The sequence below is a fragment of the Schistosoma haematobium genome, chromosome ZW, assembly GCF_000699445.3.
Source record: "Schistosoma haematobium chromosome ZW, whole genome shotgun sequence".
Classification (NCBI taxonomy): domain Eukaryota; kingdom Metazoa; phylum Platyhelminthes; class Trematoda; order Strigeidida; family Schistosomatidae; genus Schistosoma; species Schistosoma haematobium.
The window spans coordinates 27,070,649-27,094,435 of NC_067195.1; the positions used below are offsets into that span (position 1 = coordinate 27,070,649).

The window sequence follows — 23,787 nt, forward strand, 5'->3', positions numbered from 1 at the left end:
TCATATATGCTAACAAACTCACCAATTTACCAATTCTTTTTTCAAATTCGAACGTATACACATTGTCACGTCATTTAACCTAGCTATTACAAGATCGACAAAATCCGATTACCTCTAAAAATCTGTAACTAATCGTTCACTTTGGTAGCAGCCTAAGTAGTGACTGTGATCTACAGTGAATGATAGATAGACTTTGCTGATGAGTCTGACCAAACTTGAAACATAGGCTCAGAACTGTCTACTAGTAATCACTAAAAACCATATACCATACTGAGAATATCAATGAGTTTGTCTCCTGTTACTGCTCGCATATACTTACTTACTTACGCCTGTTACTCCCAATGGAGCATAGGCCGCTGACCAGCATTCTCCAATCCACTCTGTCCTGGGCCTTCTTTTCTAGTTCCATCCAATTCTTGTTCATTTTTCTCATGTCTATCTCCATTTCTCGGCGTAATGTGTTCTTTGGTCTTCCTCTTTTCCTTTGACCTTCGGGATTCCATGTGAGGGCTTGTCTTGTGACGCAGTTGGGTGCTTTCCTCAATGTGTGTCCTGTCCACTTCCAGCGCTTCTTCCTGATTTCTTCCTCCGCTGGGATCTGGTTTGTTCTCTCCCACAGTACGTTGTTGCTAATAGTGTCCGGCCAATGGATCTGAAGTATTTTGCGTAGACAATTGTTAATAAACACCTGTATTTTCTGGATGATGGCTTTCGTAGTTCTCCAGGTTTCTGCCCCATACAGTAGAACTGTCTTGACATTTGTATTGAAAATCCTGACCTTGGTGTTGGTTGACAGTTGCTTTGAGTTCCAGATGTTCCTCAGTTGTAAATATGCTGCTCTTGCTTTGCCGATCCGCGCCTTCACATGTGCATCAGATCCACCATGTTCATCAATTATGCTGCCCAAATACGTAAAGGTTTTTACATCTTCTAAATCTTCTCCGTCAATTGTGACTGGATTGGTGCATGCTGTGTTGTATTGGAGAATCTTGCTTTTCCCTTATGTATATTGAGACCCACTGCTGCCGAGGCTGTTGCCACACTGTTCGTCTTCTCCTGCATCTGTTGTTGCGTTTGGGATAGAAGGGCCAGATCATCTGCGAAGTCTAGATCATCCAACTGCATCTTAGACGTCCATTGTATCCCGCGCTTCCCTTCAGACGTTGACGTCTTCATGATGCAGTCGATCAGCAGGAGAAAGAGAAAGGGTGAGAGTAAGCAACCTTGCCTAACACCGGTCTTCACTTCGAACGACTTTGTCAACTGTCCTCCATGCACAATTTTGCAGTGTAATCCATCATATGAGTTCTGTATGATATTGACTATCTTTTGAGGCACGCCGTTGTGTCGAAGAAGTTTCCATAGTGTTGTTCTGTCCACGCTATCAAATGCCTTTTTGTAGTCAATGAAGTTGATGTAGATTGATGAATTCCATTCAATTGATTGTTCCACAATGATCCGTAGAGTTGCGATTTGGTCTGTACACGATCTATCCTTACGGAATCCTGCCTGTTGGTCACGAATTTGGGGGTCTACGCAGTCCTTCATCCTGTTTAACAATACCCTGTTGAAGAATTTTTCCGGTATTGAGAGAAGAGTGATGCCACTGTAGTTATCATAGTTGCTGAGATCGCCTTTCCTCGGTATTTTGATCAGAAGTCCTTCTTTCCAGTCTTTTGGTACTTGTTCTTCATCCCAAATCTTATCGAAGAGAATGTGGAGTATCCTTGCAGTTGCCGCTACGTCTGCTTTTAGTTCCTCTGCTGGAATGTTGTCTGGTCCTGCTGCTTTGCCACTCTTGGTTTGTCTGATGGCCAAGCTGATTTCTTCAATTGTTGGTTGGCCAACATCGATTGGAAGGTCCGTGGGTGCTGCTTCGATGTTGGGTGGGTTCAGTGGAGCTGGTCGATTCAAGAGTTCTTTGAAGTGTTCTACCCACCTGTTTTGTTGCACTTCAATGTTGGTGATTACCTCGCCTTCCTTGCTTTTCACTGGTCGTTCTGGTTTATGGCGATTTCCAGAGAGTGTCTTTGTCGTGTCATACAATTGTCTCATGTTTCCTTCTCTTGCAGCCTTTTCCGCCGCCGTTGCTAAATCTTCCACATATTTACGTCTGTCGGTTCTGATGCTCCTCTTCACTTGCTTGTTTATTTCTATGTATTCAGCTTGTGCTTTGGCTTTCTCTGCTTTGTTCGGCTGGTATTGATAGCTAACTTCAGGTTCCTCCTTTCTTGAATCTTCTCCAGTGTATCAACAGTGATCCATTCATTCTGATGGTGCTTCTTGTAACCCAGGACCTCATGACATGTTGAAGTTATTGCCTCTTTGATCCCCTTCCAGTTGCTCTTCACAGTAGTTCCTTCTCCATTGAGTAGATCATGAAAGGCCTGGAACTTGTTGCTGAGGACTATCTTGAATTTGTTGAGTTTGTTAGTATCCTGAAGAAAGGCCGTATTGAACTTTTGTGATATTGTCCGCCCCCTTGTCCAGTGTTTCTTGAGTTTCAATTTCATCTTGGCGACCAGCAAGTGATGATCTGATGCTATATCAGCTCCTCTCTTGGTTCTCACGTCCTCTATAGTCCTCCTGAACGTTTTGTTGATGCAAATATGGTCGATTTGGTTCTGTGTAGTGTGATCCGGTGAAGTCCATGTGGTTTTGTGTATGCGTTTATGTGGGAATATGGTGCCGCCTATGACCAGCTTATTGAAGGCACATAGATTTGCAAATCTCTCACCATTTTCGTCCCTTTCTCCCAGTCCGTGTCGTCCCATGATGTCTTCATATCCAGTGTTGTCCGTTCCAACCTTGGTGTTTAGGTCTCCCATCAGAATGGTCAGGCCCTTTGTTGGGCACTTCTCGACGATTGACTGCAGCCTATTGTAGAATTGATCTTTAGCGTCTTCATTGTAGTCGTTGGTAGGCGCATAGCATTGGATGATGTTCATTGAAATACCCTCTTTCCTTGTTCTGAAGGAGGCTTTGATGATCCTTGGTCCATGAGATTCCCATCCTATAAGCGCATTTTGCGCTTGTTTAGACAGCATCAGTGCAACTCCTTGTGTATGTGGTGCATTTTCTTCTTCATGGCCGGAGTATAACAGGAGCTCTCCCGAAGTTAGTCGTTGTTGTCCAACTTGTGTCCAATGTGTTTCACTGATCCCAAGTACCTCTAGGTTGTATCTTCTCATTTCTGCAGCAATTTGGAAGGCTCTCCCGATGTCCGACATTGTACGAACATTCCATGTATCTAAATAAATGGTTGCTCTGTTTGTCAGAAGGGGCATCGGCCTCGTAACTTCCGAAGGAATTCGGCTTTCATCATGAGGCGTCATAGTTCTTCTAAATGAAGACCTTCTGACTCCCAGGGCAAAGTTTAAAAGGTTTGAATAATTTTTTCTGGTTAGCGTTTTTTTTAGCGAGTTAGTTTTCTACGGGATGGGGACGCTAACCCCATGCCCCACCCTCCTCCTTTATCCGGGCTTGGGACCGGCAGTAGCCCCCGGAGGGACTCCAGGCGGAGTTACTGCTCCCATATGAAGCATATAAATGCTCATTAATATTTGTACTGTCTTAGTATCGTTTGAAATTTTAATTCCTTTAAAAAGGTAACTACTCTGAGTGAATAAAATAGTTTATTTACATCCAAAACTACTAGGTAGCATATAATCGCTGTAACTCAGATTCTGCAATATTATCTATTATTTTAGTTATGCAAATAGTAAAAGCTCAATTAACATAATCGAGGAAGCTGTCTAGTTTGCTGTTAGCTTTATTAGTGTGATTGAAACGAGCTGACAAAAATATTTTTCCGGGGTTTACAAACTACAATCAGTTATGTAATTACAGTCATTTCGTAATATATACTCAAAATTCAGTTTGAAATAGGCTTACATTAAACAAAATGTGTTTAGTTTATTCAAATTCCGATCCTGATTCATATAAGATTGAAAAACATATGTTAGGTTTTTTAACGGTTTCAAAAATAACGATTTTTCTCATGTGGATGACCTACTATGCTAGTTTGGCTTCGTGAACTAGCATATAAACATGTGCATAATAATTTAACGGGAATGTTTACCAGTCATTTAGTCATTTCCAACTTGAGGCCAGATACATATGTGAATTGATCCAAGTTGGTACACCATATTCGCACAGTTATATAACTTTATCAAGATAAATAACGGAGCAATAGTTGTAACAGTAGTAGTAGTATTAGTAAAAAATAAGTATAAACGATCTGATTAGAGAGGAAATAATGGGTTCGTGGAATAAAAAGAAAAGCATGAAACTATTTTGAAATTAGGAATCTAAAAGAAAGTGAGTGCATCTACCCTTCTTGGATTGATCCTTAGCCGTTTCACACAACCTATTCAACCGGTAGTTGTATGAACCCCAACTAGGTAGTGTGAAATAACTGAAAGGTTAAGCATCTAATCGTTCCCCAGTTTTTAAATCGTATATTCCATTAGTTTGATAACAATTAATTCCTATTCTGCTTTTATTTCAGTATTTGCGATGTTTACAAAAATTTTGTGCTTGGAATAGTTTGTAATTTGTTACTAAATGGTGATAATACACCTTTGTATCGTGGTTTAATTGAGTCAGGATATGGTCTAGACTGGATCGACAGTGTCAGCGGAATCGATCGTGGAACTCGCACTACAAGTTTTCATGTCGGGGTACAAGGTGTTCGTGCAAATGATCTGGAAAACTTTCCCCATATAATCAATGATATATTATCCGAAGTCGTTCGGTAAGATTTACCATCCGTTTAGAACTTTCCATTTATTTTTATGTCATTTTAGAAACAAACTTGTTTGTTGTAAATGAACCACTCATTTATTCATCTGACTCCTGTCTACTTTTTTGTCAGTACTATAAAGTATGTAGTTATTTGGGAAGATGAATTTTGACCAAAGTAATGCATACATGAGTAGTAAATTATGTCACAATTGTTTACTAACGTTTTTGACCTACCGCTTGTCCTGACCATATACACAGCACAAAAATAGCTATGATAACATCCATTACTAAGCTAATGTGTACATGCTAGATGTGACATTTAAACCTACTACCCTGTTCTCTCCATCACTTTTCTCCAAATACAGTCACATATATTTGCCTATCATAATGTTTAAGTAATCTCAAAAAGATATCTAAAATCCGTGAAAATAGATACATAAGACTGACATGCATAATTGGTGTTTGATTTTCATCTTGGACATTCACTTTAGGGCTGGTTTTAAAAGTGGTCGTGGCTGCATCGACCACATATTTACCATTCGTCAGGTTTTAGAACACAGGAATGCTTATCGGCGTCCGACAATGATAGTTTTTTCTTGACTAAAAAGCAGCATTTGACTCTGTTGACCGGGAGGTTCTGTGGCAGTGTCTGTCATTGAAGGTGTACCTCAGGAGTACATAAACCTAGTGGGAGCTCTTCACTCAAACACCACCAGTCTAGTCAGAGATTATGGCGAACTGTCATCTGATTTTGCACCTTCAAGTGGTATCCGGCAAGGCTGTCCATTATCTCGATTTTTGTTCAATCCCACCATAAACTTCCTGCCGGAAATAACTTTCTCATCGACTGAATTTTTGGGGATTAGTCTCCTATTACGATGTTCACTCATCGACTTAGAATACACAGATGACAGTCTTGTTTGATGAAGACGCTGATAAAATGCCATATTTTGGTAGCACTGAGCAACAATGCCAGCATGTCTGGGATGAGTTTCTCTCCCTCTAAATGCAAGTTGTTTCTTCAGGACTCGTCTGCGTCAACAAGTCGACAACTTCACTTATCTTTGAAGTGATCCTATGACCCTTGATTGCTGACTATTCACCTACTTAATGAAGTAGCATTATAAGACCAAGACAACCTGCCGCTGACCCTTCTCAATGAAGAGGGAGAACTTATCAGATATTATGAAATTATTCGATCGATCAGTTTTAGGTAGGAAGATATAGATGGTAAAACATAACCAATTATCTCATCGCAGTCAGGATTAGGTCGAGAATAAAATAAATTCATTTAAAAAGGCAGAAGTATAGATGAAATCTACATAGGTGTGGCATCTGTATATCTGTCTCCAATCTGTCATTCAATTTGTTTCCCAGAGATTGTGCAATCCAGTGTCTTGTCATAGGCAAAAATGAAAACCTGTCACTTTCTCCTACATTCTCCATGAAAGTGAGATGGGCACTGTAGACCGAGAGAAATGTTTTTCGGCTGTATTTTTATCTAGATTGTATCTTTTATTAAAGATGTTATGCATCTTCATTTATTGAAATTGTCATGCACATGTAATTTAAGTTTTTTTTTCAAAATCTTTCAGTGAAGCTCTGCTTCTTAATAATATTTTTAGTGTACAGGGCTGTTTTTGCTTCGAAAACTAGAAATCGATGTGTAGGGTTACAATCTTAAATTTCAATTCCGGATTTTTTAAAATTTCAGTTTGGGTTGTAAGGGTCTTCACAAACATCCAAATAAGTATTGCCCATCAAAAAACGCTAACAAACTACTCATAGGTTTGGGAGATATCATTCTAGAAGACTGAAAAACTTTTTAACAGGAAAGATTATACAAGGCCGTCGTTGAATTCGATGACAAGATCAGCTTATGATGTTACTTTACACATTTAAATAACGATTATTTATCATACCCTATCGAAGTGTTAATGATTAAAAATTATCTTTTACTCGTATAGGGACGGCTTTCCAATCGAAGAAGTTGAGGCTACTCTTCATCAGTACGAACTGGAAATTCGTCATGAGTCGGCTCGTTTTGGTTTAAATCTTATTCTAAACCTATCCAACGCTGTTAATCATGGCGTTGATTTGAATGAGTTCCTGAAAATTGGAGCTAATGTGGATCGGTTTCGACAGGAATGGACCAAAGATCCGGCTATACTTCAAAATTTTGTTCAACAATTCTTTCTAGTATGCGTAATGTGTTTACTGTATTCATGCATACCGTCTTTCATCTAGTTTAATCTCATGCGAAAATCTTACCCAAGGTCTCTTGGATGTTTTTTGCACTGGAAAGCTGTAGATGTAGGGATATTTGTCTAATCCCAAGGGTCATTTGCTCGGAAGTTTCCTTTATGTTTTCCTGTGTATTATTTCTTACTGCCTACGTTATTGTATTTTTAATTGTTATCTTTAGTCATGTTATCTCGATATGAGGAAACCTCATACTTCTGGTGATATATGTTTTGCAGCCAATGTCATTTTAAGTAATGTATGGATGAAATGGGTAGTAGTGTGAAGCCGGACCTATTATTTTTATTGTAGGTTGAACGATCTTTAACGATAGCACCAAAGGATGAAAAAGTTTCAAAGCTCATGATTTTTCAACCATGATACTGTTTGGCGCAAAAAGTGGAATCATTTTGTACCATGATTTGATTACCCTGTATTTTGAAATGTCGTCTAACAAAAAGATAAATATCATGCGTGTGATCCATAAGTGTTTCACACGATATTTTTTCGGTGATCGGAATAAAGGGAGTTATTGACTTTTTAATTTTTACCAATATTGTTTTAGTGATTATTTTTTGCATATATCGTAATCGGGTGTTAATGCTACACCTAGGATAACAAACACAAACTGACAACTGTAATGCGTCCTGATCCAAACTGGAAGTCCATAGAAGCCAAGAAGGATGAAGAACATTTGGATCGTTTGACAAAGAACATAACACCATTGGAAAGGGAAAAATTAGCACTGAAGGGTAAGACATGTTTTTCAGTTTTCTGATTATTATTACCTCAGTGCTTCAGGCACTATGGTATCAAGGTTCAAAATGGCCATTTGAAATTATCAGAAAGTTCTTTCTTCAAATCTTTGTTGAAGTGTTGTTTCATGGAGGTCTTTCAATTCAGTTTTTGTCGATTTCTCTTGCTATTTTATTTATTCATCTCTATGTGTTTAAACTTAGTACTTTTCATCGAGGTATTTGTTGTCCTGTGATCCAATCCTTCCCATTGACAAGTGCTACCTGTATAATTTTATGCCGTTATTAGTAGTATGATCGAATGTTCCCATATCATTTAAATAGCGACAAACCGCTATACTATTTGTGTCTAGTGGTATACACAGTAAATTAACCATCGGTTCATTGATTAGTACTTACTTATTTTTACTAGTTCGTGTAAACAAACTTTTTTTTACCGGTATAGATACTTTTAAACACAGTTATTTAACTTTTTCAAAACAAATGCAACTTATCATAGGTTCCACATTGTGTATAACTGAGTAACAAATATAGTCTAAGGTTACTTGTGTAGTGTCTCTCGCACCCTGTATTCAACAAATATTAATTTGGATACGTGTCTTTAAACTGAGTGCATGAATAGGTGTGTACAATAATTTTAAACTAACAATAGGGGGTTGTAAAAATTATAGAATTTTGTAGTTTTATTATCTTAGATCGACCTTAGAACACTACTGTAAACCAGGAAGCACTAAACGATCAATTCGTCTTAGTATAGTACTTCGATATCTGTATAACACTATGATCCTACTTATAATTTTTATTTGAAAAATAGCTCGTCAACTCCTTGAAAAACAAAATCAAGAAGAAGATGTTTCATGTTTACCGTGCCTCGACATTTTCGACGTACCTTTGGAATGCAGACCAGAACCGTTTACACTCACTCAAAGTAAGTGATTAATCAATTTATATTCTATTCAATATCCAGGAAATTTGAAAATAAAATTGTTGCTGTCTTGCAATTTTGTGGCAGATAACATAGTTCTGTGTGGCGAAGATGCTGATATAATTCAATCTACTGGTTGGTTACAACGGGCGAATGGGTTGACTGTATCGATCTGTTCACTTATCTTGGTGGTCTTACCACGTATCCCACTCTCTCCATTCTTGTTTAACTTTGTCGTTGACGTGCTTTTAGAGATGACACTTTTCTCGGCTAAATTTCCAGGGGTTGAACTTCTACCGGGAGATTCACTTTTTGACCTAGAATATGCCGATGGCATAGTTTTATTTGGTGAAGACGCTGACAAAATCCAGTCTTCTGAACACTATAAGTAACAATACAAGCATGTTCGGGATGCGATTTCCCCTCCCCTCGAAATGCATCGACACCCAAACTAATGATAGGGAGTGAAGTAGTTGGGCGTGTCGACCGCTTCACTTATCTTGGGAGTCTCATCAGCCCCTGTGGTCTGGTGTGTGACGAGATCTCAGCACGGATACAGAAGGCTCGACTAGCTTTTGCCAACTTGCGTCATTTATGGCATAGGCTAGATATCCGTCTACCAACCAAAGGACGTGTTTGCTGCGCAGCAGTCCGTTCCGTCCTACTTTATGGCAGTGAAACGTGGTCGGTAAGAGTAGAGGATATTCGTAGGTTACTAGTATTTGATCATAGGTGTCTTCGAAACATTGCTCGTATATCCTGGGACCATCGAGTAAGTAACGCAGTTGTTAGGAAACGGGTACTAGGTAAGGATGGCAAACCGATTGATGAAGTGGTGAAACTTGATCAGTTGAGATGGCTCGGACATGTGTTACGTATGCCCAACGACCGACTTCCTCGACGTGTGGTGTTTCACGGTATAGAAGTAAATTGGAAGAAAGCTAGGGGTGGCCAGACCAAAACATGCACAAATCCATGAAGTCACTGATAAGTGGACTGAGTCGCGTTGGCAGATGTAGACTACCTGGCTGGGGACCGCGAGATGATAGCAACTGATGGTTAGAGACCCTGAATAACAAGGCTCAGAATCGTTTGCAATGGCGCAGGTGCATCCACTCTTTGTGTTCTCCCAAATTCTAATCTCCTGATTCTTCCTTGTCTCTTTTTTTCTCTTCCCAAATTTATTTCACTGGATTATACTCTTTAAATAACATCTTCAAACCCTAATCTTTCCGATTACTGCTTATACTGTTACTACCTCTACCACTATGGGATTTGAATCGACAAGTGTATCTCTGTGCTAGTGTAGTGTGGCAACTCGAATTGATGTACGTACGTACGAAGTTCTACGTTGTTACTGACTGACTGAGTTATTACATATGACATGTCCATCTTCCAACAAGAGACTACATAAATTATGCAGGGGTTCACACCGCATTACTTTATTGGTGTTAATCTTGTTCTACGAAAGTAGAAGACATGAATAGGCTGCAGTTTCCTTATCAAAGATATTTTCTGAGCAATACTTGGGTACTGTGAAACAATTTTGCGAGAAGTACTGAGGTTAAAGTTAGGAAAATAGCCGGATATAATAAATCAGTTTACTCGTCATCAATTTAACTTCAGAAAATGAAGTTATGCTCTTTACTCTACTGGAATGTTTGGGGTACTAAATAACTTTCAAGGTGTAAAGAAAATCTCCAGCGATTTTTATTACCAATCGCAGTATTAAAAATATTCAATCTCTCCTTGTCTCATGTATTTTGGGTTCTGAGTATGATGTTTGGAAAGTATGTAGCTAACTCTGGGGTTTATATACAGGAGCGTACGTTGACAAAATCATCAGTCCCAATCAAGTTTTCTTACTCAGGTCTTTTGGAAATAAATATTTATTTTTAGTGTAGGTATTCAAGATGTGTCGAGCAGCCCTTAAATCCCAGAAGCACTCTAAGATAAAACGGGATTTTACTCATGTTGTTTCAGACTTTTCAGTTACTATTTTTACAAATATTTCGCTCTGAATGTGTAATCTTTTTAAAATATAATCACTACTCCCGTTTATAGTAGTCGGAATTTATAACTACGAGTTTGCTCTGTTTCTACTAAATCATTTACTGCTCCAACTATTATTTCGTCAGCGAATAAAATGCATGAAATTTCGTTATTTAATGTGATGTTTGTGTATGAAAAATGTATTTCCTGCCCTCATAAAATTTCCTGTCTATTTTTGTAATATTTAGCATCAGATTTTCCTGTCCAGTTGAACGAAGCAGCAACTAATGGTTTAGTTTATTTCCATGCTTTGGCTGATTTGAAGGATTTGCCTTGTGAACTATTATCTTACGTTCCACTGTTTTGTTCGTTGTTTACCAGGTATATTTTGTTGCCTAAAGTATTATATCAATATATGCAAGTGTTTTTTCTTGGGCTTCAGTGTATGAATCTTTACTTCGGTAAAACATTTAAAAAATCTGTTTAGCTAAAACTCACTAGTTGGAAGTTTCAACTAAAACCCTAACGTGTTTTAAATTACTCAGCTTTTCTTTTAATTGAGATTGTCCCTAAATTGTCGTATTACCAAAGCTGTATAGCCTGCTGTACGTAATCTGCTTTTTAGATTGGGAGCGGATGGAATGTCTTACTCAGAAATGAGCCAAGCAATCGAACTACATACAGGTGGTTTCGATGCTTCTCCTTTTGTCACACCTAAAATACCGTCTTGTTCAAAAACTGAATTTTCGTCTGCATCTCGACAAATTCATTTGTCCAGTTATTGTCTTGAATCAAAAATACCTAATTTCTTTGAACTTTGGTCAAAACTTTTCCGTTCCCCAGATTGGTCCGATCAGGAGCGTTTATCAACTCTGATTCAAATGTCAGCTGCAGGTGAATGGTCAGCTAATGCAATTTCAGATTCAGGTAAATAATAGCGTTATAAATTCCTCAATTTAGGTTATAAACTATTTCTTTGAGTTTTTGTTATTGTTAGCAACATTAATGGAAACGATAAGTTATTGCGACGCAAAGCTTTACTTCAGTGTGACCACAATTACATGTACTCTAGGAAAGTTACAGATTCATTGCGAACATCCCGACATAGCATTTAGAAGTTTTATGAATACCAAGAAAGTCAATTTCGACGATAAATATCCAGTCTCAACAATTAACAGTTAAATGTACAGAAGGGAGAAATATCTTTCTATTCCGAATAATCTACAAGATTGATATGATCTAACTCAAATATTTATAATTGTAAACCTGACGAAAAACTACTGAAAATAAATATTTTCATGTAATTTTCTAGTTATAGGTAGTTTTCGCTTATTTATTGTTAATTCACTATAACTAAATGTGATTGACTTTGATTATTCAGGATTAATGATAAGAATTTCATGTAAGTTCTCAGTAAATGGATTACATATGTTCTCGAATTCAGTCAGTCAGAAGCAACATAAAACCTGGTGTATCGGTCCAATTTGCCACATCACATCAACACTATAATTTAGGTTATAGATCAACGATTAACAATATGTTGATACGGCGTTAACGAAAGATATATCTAACAAGTTTTCGTGGTTAAATTAACTCCCGTTTCCTTCGTTCTCACTCATAATTGTCCAAAAAGTTGTCTACAGCTTTTTTAAAAAAAAGAGTTTTTCAATTTTTTAAGTGATGATATCAGTTCAAATTCTGCTTACGTTCGTGTTATTCTTCGCCGTATGCTGAGCTACAGAATTTACCGAGTTTGAAATGTTTAGAAAATCAAAACTCCGACAATATTTTACAATGATCAGTATTGTATTGACATTTTTATAGCTACAATTATTCTAGTACATGTATTTTTTGTAAGCCCATGAATTCGCGATGTGTCGCGCAGCTGCCAGTCTTTCGTCAACTCGGCTTACTCATGAACTCTGGTCAGGAATTGAGCAAGCTAGAATCATGCAACATATTGCCGGCGAAATCGGACTAGAAAGTGACAAACGAAGTGATGTTCTTTCAAACATTACTGAACGTATGAAGGCTATTTGGAGTTATATTACTTCACATAAAAGACTGAAGTAAGTTCATGTATAAGTTGAAGAACAGTCATTTTTCATTTAAGTTTTCTGTTTTGTAGAAATCACTTGTTTGAGAGACCAATAGTTATGTTAATAATCAATCATGAGTGCTTATAATATGTTCTGAAATTAAATTTATTTTTGTTCAAACTCACTTTGATCCTGGATTATTATGAAACGTAATACATAAATACATTAGTTTATACATAATAACCTGTACTTGTTCATTTTTATTGGATCTAATTGTTTAATTAGATCCAGTTCTATATCATTATGTTTATTTACACTTAAAGAGATTTCTCAGGTTCTGTTCATTTCATACTAGTGAAATGAAGGTTTTGTGATTTCTGATTGTCTGTTAAACTATCTTAGCTACCATAACTTCCTTTCTATTGTTTACACATCGAGTATTTTTTACACTGGAGGTCAAATTGATTGTCGTTTGCCAGGAAGATAATCTTTTATCTCATAAATTACTGTAGTTCTAAGGACATTGAATTTACTGTTATAAAAACTAGTTTTTGAAATAGTAAATCTCGTGAATTATACTAAATTCTTCCGGTGTGTTTTTGCATGAACATTATTTTAAGTTCGTACATACTGTAGACGAAAATCGATACGAATAATATAATTTTAAATTACTGTTTCCCATTGTATTGAAATATAAGTTACGCGTTTATATATCAGTGTCTTGGTATCCTTTTGTCGAATTTTAGATTCAGTCTTCATGGGGAAGCTGATGGTTTAATGTCAGGATTAAAGTACCTTGATGGATTTTTAAATGATTTATCACAATCACCAAAAGTGTCGAACAGTTTATTGATTGAAGACTCTCAAAATCCAGATTTTTTTCCAAATATTTCTCGGAATACATTTTTTGCAATGCCGTATACAGTGCACTATGTTGCTAAGGCTATTGAAGCTCCAAGTTATGACTCTGAAGATTATGCAAGGTAGGAAAAAACTAGCAGTTTTAAGTCGATTTTTATTTCTTTAAATGTTTATACCAAAATTCAGTAGTCACCTAATCTCACAGTTCTTTTCCCTCTGTTTCTGTAGTTATCGTGTCTTGGCTCATTTACTGTCGTTTAAGTACCTACATCGTGAAATAAGGTGAGTTTTGTGTACTGTTGGTTATTTTAAAGCACATACTTTCTCATTTTTACGAAGTATTTGTGTTCTTTTGGAGGCTGTAATGTATCACTAGAGTTTAGAAATATGGACGCAGTTTTAGACGTTTTTATATATCTCCCAAATTTTCTTATTCGAATGGATTCACATGTATACGTACTTCATAATTAGGAGATTGGCTCAGGAATATTTTCACTTTAAGATCAAATTGAAATCTTTCATCTTACCAGACTTAGTATAGCCAAGCGCCTGATTACGATCAATTAAAACAATATATGCATTCTCTATGTTTCATCTCACACATTTGTGTTTTTACTTCATTTTGAGATGGTGGGGATTTGTAGCTCAGATGGATGATTTTGATGGAGTTTTTTTCTCTGAGCTGAATGGTTTAGTCGTGAAGCTTTCATCGTTCATCATCAGAGCAAACTTCAGGTAGAAGTCAAGAACAAAACTCCATCATAAAAGTATCTACTTCATCCCTACTTTCTTGTTACGTAATTGTTTCTGTTGTATAAACTAAGACTAATGAATTTTTCAGCAGAATCAGTCATTCAGTTACAAGCAAATGTTCATCAGCATAGCAACATGAAATTGTGAGTATGAATGTCAAACTAGTAGTATAGTATCATCGGTAATGAATAGTAAATGCTACGCATATAAAGAATGTGATTCGAGAAAATGGAATTAAAAGGGGTGTGTGAAGAAGCACTGAAACGCAAAATCTAGAGTCCGACTCTGAGACATCTATAAACGTTTCCTTCCACTCATTGTGTTTATCGCGAGGACGTCAGTTAGGTGGTAGTCTGCATCTACCAACATCGCTCACACCAACTGTGAGTAACTTCATAGACTGGAACCGTATTTTGGTTTGGTTGATCTTAACGTTCTCCCAACCTGTTTATGCACTGGCAAATATTGTCCGTCGAAGTACGCATTGCTTGTGTATACGTGACAAATGTCCTAACTCCCTCAGTCGACTAAGTTAACCTCAACAACTGATATGCTATCTTTGCCACGTACTCTATGCCTAATCTCATTGATCACTCGATCATTACACGAAACGCAAACAATGTTTCGAAGAAACTCATATTAAAAATAAGTAGCCTACCTATGCCTTCTAGTTTTGTAGACAGCATCATGGGAACAGAGCAATGCAAAACAAACTGTTGCCCAGTTTACTCACCCTTTTGTTGGAAGACGGGCATGTCGCTCACACAAACTGAGTTTTTTGAATGCGTACCGATGATGAAACTTCCAAGATAAGTAAAGCGGTTGATGTAGTTATCTGCGCTTCCTATGATCGACCTAGCCGATAGAGATAAGTTTTGAAGCTAATATTGCATTTAGAGGGAGTAAAACGCGTTCCAAACATGTATTGTTACTCAAGGGGATCAAAATATTGCACCGAGAATAGTGAGAAATGAACATAGGAAACTTTGGCGTGATAAACGCTAAATTGAAGTTTTGAGAGAAACAGATTTCAGTAAAGGTGGTTTTTTGATTGACTTGGGAACCCAGTGTATCCTACGATTTCACCCATCCCTCTAGTCCCTTGAGTTAAGAACATTTAGTGGTCCCATCATATTCTTAACAGTTACCTTGTTTGTTACTGATCACCACTAACTTTCCCGTATTTTTCGCTTTCATTTCTTACCACCGCTCATGACCGTTAGTAGGGTTTTTGTCGGTTTATGATTAATTTTGAACTGGGACTCTGACTGATTAAATTAATTGCTTTTAAGGTTGGTTTAGCCTATCTACTTACGGATCAAAATTAACTGCCACGATTTCTACATCTAGACACTTAATTCTTTTATATATCGAGTAGCTTCTTTTCATCTGACTTGAAGTTAGTGGGATATGAAGCAGACTGTGAATATGTAATAGCGTGCGTGGCTCAGAACCGATCACGATGGCGTGGGTGTATACACTCTCTGTCTTCCCTTAAACTATGAGATTAAAATCGCTTCATATCTTTCTACGTACTAATTCTTTCTTCCTGTACTATATCCTTATATGCAATTTTTGTTTTATATATTACCACCATTGAATTAACTACTTCTATGAATCCGGTGTTCATCTTGCTGTGCTAATGCGGTATGGCAACTTGGACCGATGCATATATGTGCCTGGTCCTACGTTGTAGCTGACTGACTAACTGAGCGTGCGTCCTTATCCTTTCGAGTTATTACTGTTCTGTTTAGTCGAACACTATACAAGTAACTGTTTACCAAAATAAACTTCGCCTACGCCAGCGACTCCACGTAATTATTCATCATGTCGGCCAAAATACTAAGCATAAACCATCCTAGTCCTCTATATGGAATAGGTACGATTAAGTGAATTATTACACTTGGATCTTGCATATGAGTTTCGGAGGCACGGCTTATGTCAGTGACATGAGGTTCTGAATTCCTACTTAATAAACTCTATTGTATGGATTGATATAAGGTTTGAACATTAAAAGCTCGAACATGAATTTTGCAGCGCAATCTCAGTAGACCAGAGATAACACTTCAATTTTTAGCTTGAGGTAAAAAGAAGTCATACGAAAAAGGTTTGTAGTAAGAATAGAATGAGTGTTAGGAAACAAAAAAGTTGATATTGAGGGTTGTCAGAATCAGTCGGTGTTAAGTCTTTGGAGAGAGGTGTCAAGTTAGCTATTTTGTAGTACTGACCATTTTCCAACTCTCTCCTTCCGTTGTGAAAAGGCGGCGTCGTTGCAAGTGCTGGTTGTCTGAAGAAAACACCTTATTGTTTCCGCATCTCTATACAGTTAGCAGTACGACTTTGTTCTTTGACCCAGTACCTACTCTTAGTCTTGCCTCTACCCAATTGACTTACCTGATTAGAGATAGTAAGACCTAATGGATCAAGTGCTCCAACCTCAAATGGGTCGTCACGGTAGCGATTTTTGCCCACCACGATGGTTCCATAGTTACAGACCTAGTTCCAACAGATCATACCTGTAATCCACTGACACCGAATGGATGTGTGCTTTTACTTTATACTACCAATTTTGCTGTGAATTATCTGTCGCACCGTTGGGTTACTAATCCAATTTATTTCTTGCGGTTTTCCTTCCGAATTGTGCAATTTCCCATGAAAAGCTTTTTGTTATCAAGTGATATGACAATTCTTTCAAATTGAGATTATTTTCCTTTGTTTATTGTAATGGTAATGCCAACTAGTTTATTTTAGATATTTCGGTTTATTTTCTTCCTTTTCCATTGATTGAATTTTTACTAAATTTTATAGGGAAAAAGGTGGTGCTTATGGTGGGGGAGCTATTGCCAAACCGGAAGCTTTCTTGTTTTACTCCTATCGGTAAGCTGCATTTCGTTGGTCATTAAATATTTTTATTCTTCCCATTTTATGTAAATTACTGAACTGCTTTGGAGTTTTTTGCGGTTTCATTAATCCAAAATACGAAGTGATTTGGATTTTCTCACTGATGGACTCGAAGCAGTTGATTTCAGGAATTCTCGGTGAATCGACAAAAAAGTTGTCGGAAAATCATTCTGGTTAAATTTGATAGATCCGTTCAATGAAACATCTGTTTAGGAATTTCGTTATGAGAATAAGATATTCTGGTAGGATAAACTAACTTCTCTTTATATGGCACAGATACATGAATTCAATTGTTCTCAATACTAACGGTTTTGTTGACGAGACTATATTTTATTGACGAACCAATTAGATTTAAGATAACAGGTCTCGGATTTTAGCGCGAAATCCATCCACTTATTTGACTAAATACTATTTCGGCATTATGTCTGATGTCAGTTCCTGATGAAAACCCTTAATCTAATTCCTAACCCTAAACATAAACTGCAAATCGTAATTCTAATTCCTCAAACTACTTTATAACCGTCATTTAGTCCTAGTCAGTAGGTGGACATTTTCAAAGTCATTTTAGCGTTGCTCAAAGGTCATTCATAAATTATGGTCTCACCAAATTTATTTACTATGTTAGTGTGTAAGTTTATGTTAGTTAAAACATGATGACAAACAGACGGGCGCTTTAAGCAGAACTTTTTTTCTTCACGCGTCTATTATGCGAGCGAGCATGAGACTTCATTTTTCTGACTATAGTCGCGTTTTTGTGATTTCGTGGTTACTCATTCCTTAGAAGTACTACTGTTAGCTTGATTTGGTTACCATACTTATGTATAATGTCTTAATTAACTTGTATTTTAAGTTTTATTCACGGTAAATGTATTTTGTAATCGTTCTTATTAAGAAATCAATTTGTGTACTGTATTTTGTTAAGTGATCCTTATCCTCTCAAAACGCTAAGTAGTTTTGAAAATGCTATAAAATGGGCCAGCTCCAGAGAATTTCAAGATCAAGATATTAAAGAAGCTAAACTTTCTGTTTTCCAAGAAGTAAGTAAGATTGTTGGCAGTTATCATATTTTGCATAACTTTCATGCTTTGCACATTCAGGATTGGGTTTTAATCAAGCATTGGACTTCTTTAACTTCTGAACTTTTAGCATACTTATTCATTTAAGATTTGAACAAGTAAAAAAGAAGTACTGTAAATGAGGCTGTATTCTAAAGTTCATATATGTCGTTACTACTAAAATAGAATAAATACTCAATTGTTAGTTCATCCAAATATTATAAAAATTCATATGGATGCCAATTTGAGGATTTTTAGTAGTTACTGTAGGTAATGATTGGTTAAAAGGTGTCCAGCAAATATATAGGCTTCTGGAGAGAACTAGATAATGGTTCAATCGATCTGTTGCCTCAGTAACATTGATCAAAACCTCCTTATCCCTTTTACCGGTAGATTTATATCCACGAAATGAAATGAAGATTGGTAAGAAACTACAGCTTCTGAAGAGTTGAATATCGCCAATTCTAGGCTGCTTACCCTTGAAATTTATCAATGTCTGATGTGAATTCTTAGTCAGGAAACACCTTGCATTGTTTCAGATTTGACGTACAGAAGCGCTTCTGAAGAGTTGAATATCGCCAATTCTAGGCTGTTTACCCTTGAAATTTATCAATGTCTGAAGTGAATTCTTAGTCAGGAAACATCTTGCATTGTTTCAGATTTGACGTACAGAAGCGCTCGATTGCCCTAAAATGAAGCCATCATCATATTCGACTACACGAAACCTGTTTTATTTTGCTTCTAATCCTACCCCAAATGTGGGCCTTTTTCATAGTCCACAGATTGTGAAAAACTCGTGAAAAGCAGTCTGGTGTTTGATCATTTATTCTTAAACACCAGCAGATTTATTATCTAGGTCAACAAACTCTTGTACTCCTTGATATAAAGTTCGTCTTCTATTCCTTGGACAAATTGTGGTCTGGGATTTAGTTCTCCTGCGAATAGCAACATGAAAACAGTCTTGGTAATAGTTCGAAAGTTCATGCATCTAGTTAGTCGTGGAGAAGTTAATCTACGTGTAATGAAATACCAGAATGGCTTATCCGAAAATAGGGAATGTTCTAACATTTCTTCAATCAAATCACAAAAATTTGGGCATGCAGAGCTTCGGTAAAAGGTGTATTGTTAACATGCAATAAATCTAGTACAGTGAAACTGTACAAGGTTAATTCATAGGGCCTCTTGGGTGTTTACGGTAATCTGCCCAATCAGTCATGTTCTCCCTACCAAGTTGACGTATGATTTGTCAACAAGTTTTAAGACTGTCGATCAAAATCTGATCGAGATTTGAACTATTATCATTTCTCGAAGCATTAATCCTAGTAAATCCTCATGATTGTTTTTATTATTACTATTATGTTGAAGTTTTATTCTATCCTTCTATTGAGTTAATACTAGTAAACTATAATTTTCTTTCGTTTATATTTTTATTCCCATTGATTTTTTGTTTTTAGTTGGACTATCCTGTTTCAGCGGGTTCCCGCGGTCTAACCCGTTTTTTGAATGGGATCAGTGATGATTTGAGACAGTCACACAGAAACCAAGTTTTCTCTGTTGACGCATCAAGAATAAAGGATATCTCTGGAAAAATGGTACAAAAATTATCTGATACGTCAGATTTTCATAATGTGGGTCGTGTGGTCATAGGCCCACAGAGTAGTCCGGACTGGATTCAAGATACTTTCGGTCAGGATTCCAAAATTATATGGGAACGTGTAATAATGATGATTTAGATTTACTACTACATCTGTAATGCAACTCATTAATTTAATTTGGTATTGTCTTTACAAAACTTATGTATGAGATCACTTTAGAAGATGACTCTCAATTTCATACATTGTACTTGAAGAAATATGTCACTAGTTTTCTGTCGTATGTTAACATTATGTCTTCTCTCATATAAAGTTTACAATTGTATAGAATTTTTATGCTGCGAGTCACACTTATTATTCATATTTAATATTAATTGAGGGTAATTTTCTAGATTTTGAAATCTATGGAGTATAGCCGTAGTCATTATCGTTGGCGAAAGGAGTTGCACTGTTGACTAGAAGTAAGATGCATTTTAAATATGTTCATTATTAGTTTTAGCCATGCAGAATGGGATCTTTCTAAATAACTGTCTAGTCTAGATATTGTTTCGAAAATCTCGCATATTTTTTTACTTCATCCAACTAGATGTATGCAATTATCCATTTATAAATGTTAGGTAACGGTCTTTATGCTTCGGTATATATTTTAATGTCATTACAACAGTGCAAAAAATTTACCACACGGATACCCAAGTTCGTATTTATCATTCAAACTAATCAGAAATCTCTTAGTTTCCGGTTTTACATGTTTATAGTCAAGTTAACTGACACTTAAGCTAAAAGTAAGGTCTGGAAAAAAGTTTATCAATTGCTCGTTGGTTTAGGATTGTTTGTACAATTGCCTGTTAAACATTAATTCAGGTACAACTGGGAACCAAAGAAATCTACATCGCACAACTAAAGAGATAATACTGTAAAGAAATAAACGAGGATAAAGAAGTAAAATCTAATGAATAAATAAAAAGGTGTAGTATATAATAGGAAATAAAGTTCATTTGGTAAAACAATTGAAATTAAGTAGCTAGTGTACCATATTGGCATCCTTACACTCGAAAAATCTTTCTTCAAAATGTAGATCTACACCACGAGTACGTACTTCCTTCTGTTGAGTCGGCTTTCCGAGAACTGCAACGCAGCTTCCAGAGGCCCTAAAGGAGCCGAAGAGTCCTAGCCATTCAGAGCATGATGGAGCTTCTAGAATATCACAACGTGGCGTGCTACTATTGGTCAGTAGCATAATATGTCTTAGCGGATTGGCCAAAATATAATGTTGATTTAACAAATGTTAACGTCTATAAATACCTGTGTTTTTCTGTACAAAAATGAACATTTGAAGTATAGTGTCATATGTGGAAAATATGACGTGCGAGCTTATTAGTGAGGCAACTCTATATAGAAGATACATGGACGATATTCTAATTATATGTGATTTTGATGTTTACCTATTATTGGATAAACTCAGTGGTGTTCAAGACGATACTGTGATGACATATGAATCAGAAAGTAATGGCTAGTTGGCCTTTTTAGACATACTTTTAAGTCAAAGGGATGATGACACTATTAGACGGTCTGTGTATAGGAAACCAACCTGGTCGGGACAATACTTAAATTTCCATAGTTTTTGTCCATTGCAATACAAGCGAGGCCTGGGTAAGTGTCTCTTTAAGAGGACTCAATGAATTTGTACTTCTGACACGGTGGAAAAAGATGAAAAGTTACTGACTGACACAGTAGCAAATGGTTATCCACTAAAGTTTCTTAATAGGTGCAAAAGTCAGTTAAGGCCAAGACCTCTTGTTTATTTAGTTCCAAAGAAAAAAGTTTATATCAATCTACCATATAGAGGCGAATCCAACAGCATAGTTTTAAGACAGAGATTGAAAGCAGCCATCGAGAATGCCTATTATGCTGCTCAGTATGTTGTGATTGAAAAGTCAGCCCATGATTACATCACATCCCATTGTATTTACGTGTTTGTGTGGACACACACATAGGGAGGAGTAATCGAACAATGCAATCAAGGGTCAATGAACATGTGCCTAGATGGCTTCAAAATCAATGTGTGTCAAATGATTCGATCAATGTGGGAGGTGGAAAACCAGGTTCATCGATAGCGAAACATGTAATTGAAACGGGGCACAAAATTGACATTAATACAGCTTTTAGGACGTTGTATAGAAATTGTCAAGGACGAATTCTTAAGTTTATTGAAGCCTTGGCTATTTGTAAATTTAAACCTCCCTTATATATACAAAAACAATTTGTTGTAACCTTGAGTTTACCTTAGTAATCCTTAAATCATTCTATGGCCTAGGATAACGCGATAAGTTCTTATTCTTTCTCTCCCCTTTGTTATTTTACTTGAACTTTCATTTAATTGACCTTTATTAATTTTCAATTAAGAATGCCCTAACAAGTATATGTGTGACCATATTGTTCGAAATGTATAGCGCAAATACATCACATTTCTCAGATAAACTCCGTCTTCTCATTGACCAATCATTAATGCCATTCATGAATTTAATTTCGACGGTACAGCAGGTGTAACTTTTGATTCTTGGTTTAAGAAATATGAAGATTTGTTCTATATTGATCTCTGCAGAGTTGATGGCGCCTCAAAAGTCAGAATACTTCTAAGTAAACTTGAGACGATGGAACATGGACGCTATAGTAACTTCATTCTCCCGAAGAACCCACAAGACCTTAGTTTTGATGAAACAGTTAAAACCGTCTCAAATCTTTGGAGAACAATCATCTATATTTCATATCCGTTACCAGTGCTTGAAGATAACGAAAGAACCAGGAGATGACTGGGTGAAACATGCAGGAATTGTGAACTAAGAGTGTGAGAGGTTCCAGTTGTCTTCCATGACTGAAGACCAGTTTAAATGCCTAGTATTTGTCGGTAGCCTGCGTTCACCCGCAAATGCTGACATCCGAACAAGAATCCTAAGCAAGCTGGAACACTGCTCCAACATGACTCTGCAGGAAGTAACTACCGAATGCCAAAGGTTAGTGAACTTGAAGCATGGTAGAGAACAGTAACTGTTTCCCTTACGTCGATGCAGTCGAGAGAAAAGTCTAACAAGGTTCCAGCACGCAGAATTATCGTAATAACAGCGACAAACCATCATCTCCATGCTGGTCATTTGGAGGTTGGCCCGTATCAGTCTTCAGTAATAAGGATAGGAGGTCTATTGACCTATATTAATCCTTGCAGTTTGTAATACTGTGGAGGTCCAATCTCGTTTTGAATATATTAACAGAAGGTAGAGAATTCCAGTGATTCACTACTCGGTGCGAGAAACGGAACTCCAGGCGTAAACGACCAGAGTTATTTAACTGCATCACTACACTCTTATTAGGATTTACTTCTAGTGACCACCTGTCTAACCATGCCACCAATGAGCTAAGATCGTCCTGTAATACTATTCTATCCGACATACTATGTATGGGTCTCCAAATCTTTATGTCATCAGCGAAGAAAAGAACGGATGATTTTGCTACAGTTGGCAATTCATTTACATAAAGTAAAAAGAGAAGAGGACCTAGGATTGTACCTTGGGGAACCCCACATTTTACAGGTACCCACGAGGAGAGAGCCCCATTAACCCTTACCCTTTGTCTCCTGTCATGGATAAAGTTACCTATCCGATCGACGACTGTATAATAGATTCCAAAACGGTCCAGTTTGAATTTAAGACCAGAGTGGGAAAGCTTATCAAAGGCTTTACTTAGATCTATGAAAATCACATCCACAGGGGCATTTCGATCCTTCGCCGCAGCCCAATCTTCTTGTGCAATGAGAAGATTTGTCAAGCAAGATAGGCCTTTCCAAAAACCATGTTGTGCCCTGGAGAAAAGATTTTGCCCTTCAACATAGTTTATAACAGCTATCCGAATGATTTTCTCCATCAGTTTTACAAC

The 23,787-nt window shown here is 36.9% G+C and overlaps 1 protein-coding gene across 3 annotated transcripts in view; it reads left to right on the forward strand.

Annotated features, from left to right (window-relative positions):
* Window positions 1–23,166, forward strand: part of PITRM1_1 (Presequence protease, mitochondrial) — a 39,391-nt gene extending 16,225 nt beyond the window's left edge. The window contains exons 10-22 of one of the 3 annotated variants that reach the window (XM_051210871.1): window positions 4,511–4,756; window positions 6,714–6,945; window positions 7,601–7,739; window positions 8,557–8,670; window positions 10,908–11,040; window positions 11,285–11,586; window positions 12,518–12,728; window positions 13,445–13,681; window positions 13,788–13,841; window positions 17,121–17,189; window positions 18,136–18,250; window positions 19,723–20,321; window positions 20,360–23,166. In XM_051210871.1, coding sequence (XP_051070889.1) covers window positions 4,511–4,756; window positions 6,714–6,945; window positions 7,601–7,739; window positions 8,557–8,670; window positions 10,908–11,040; window positions 11,285–11,586; window positions 12,518–12,728; window positions 13,445–13,681; window positions 13,788–13,841; window positions 17,121–17,189; window positions 18,136–18,250; window positions 19,723–20,001 — 2,131 coding nt within the window. In that variant the 3' untranslated portion in view covers window positions 20,002–20,321; window positions 20,360–23,166. Of the gene's footprint in view, window positions 1–795 lie in introns of those variants that run through there. The other 2 variants (XM_051210872.1, XM_051210873.1) reach the window with 2 other exon arrangements.
* Window positions 23,167–23,787: the final 621 nt, after the last annotated feature.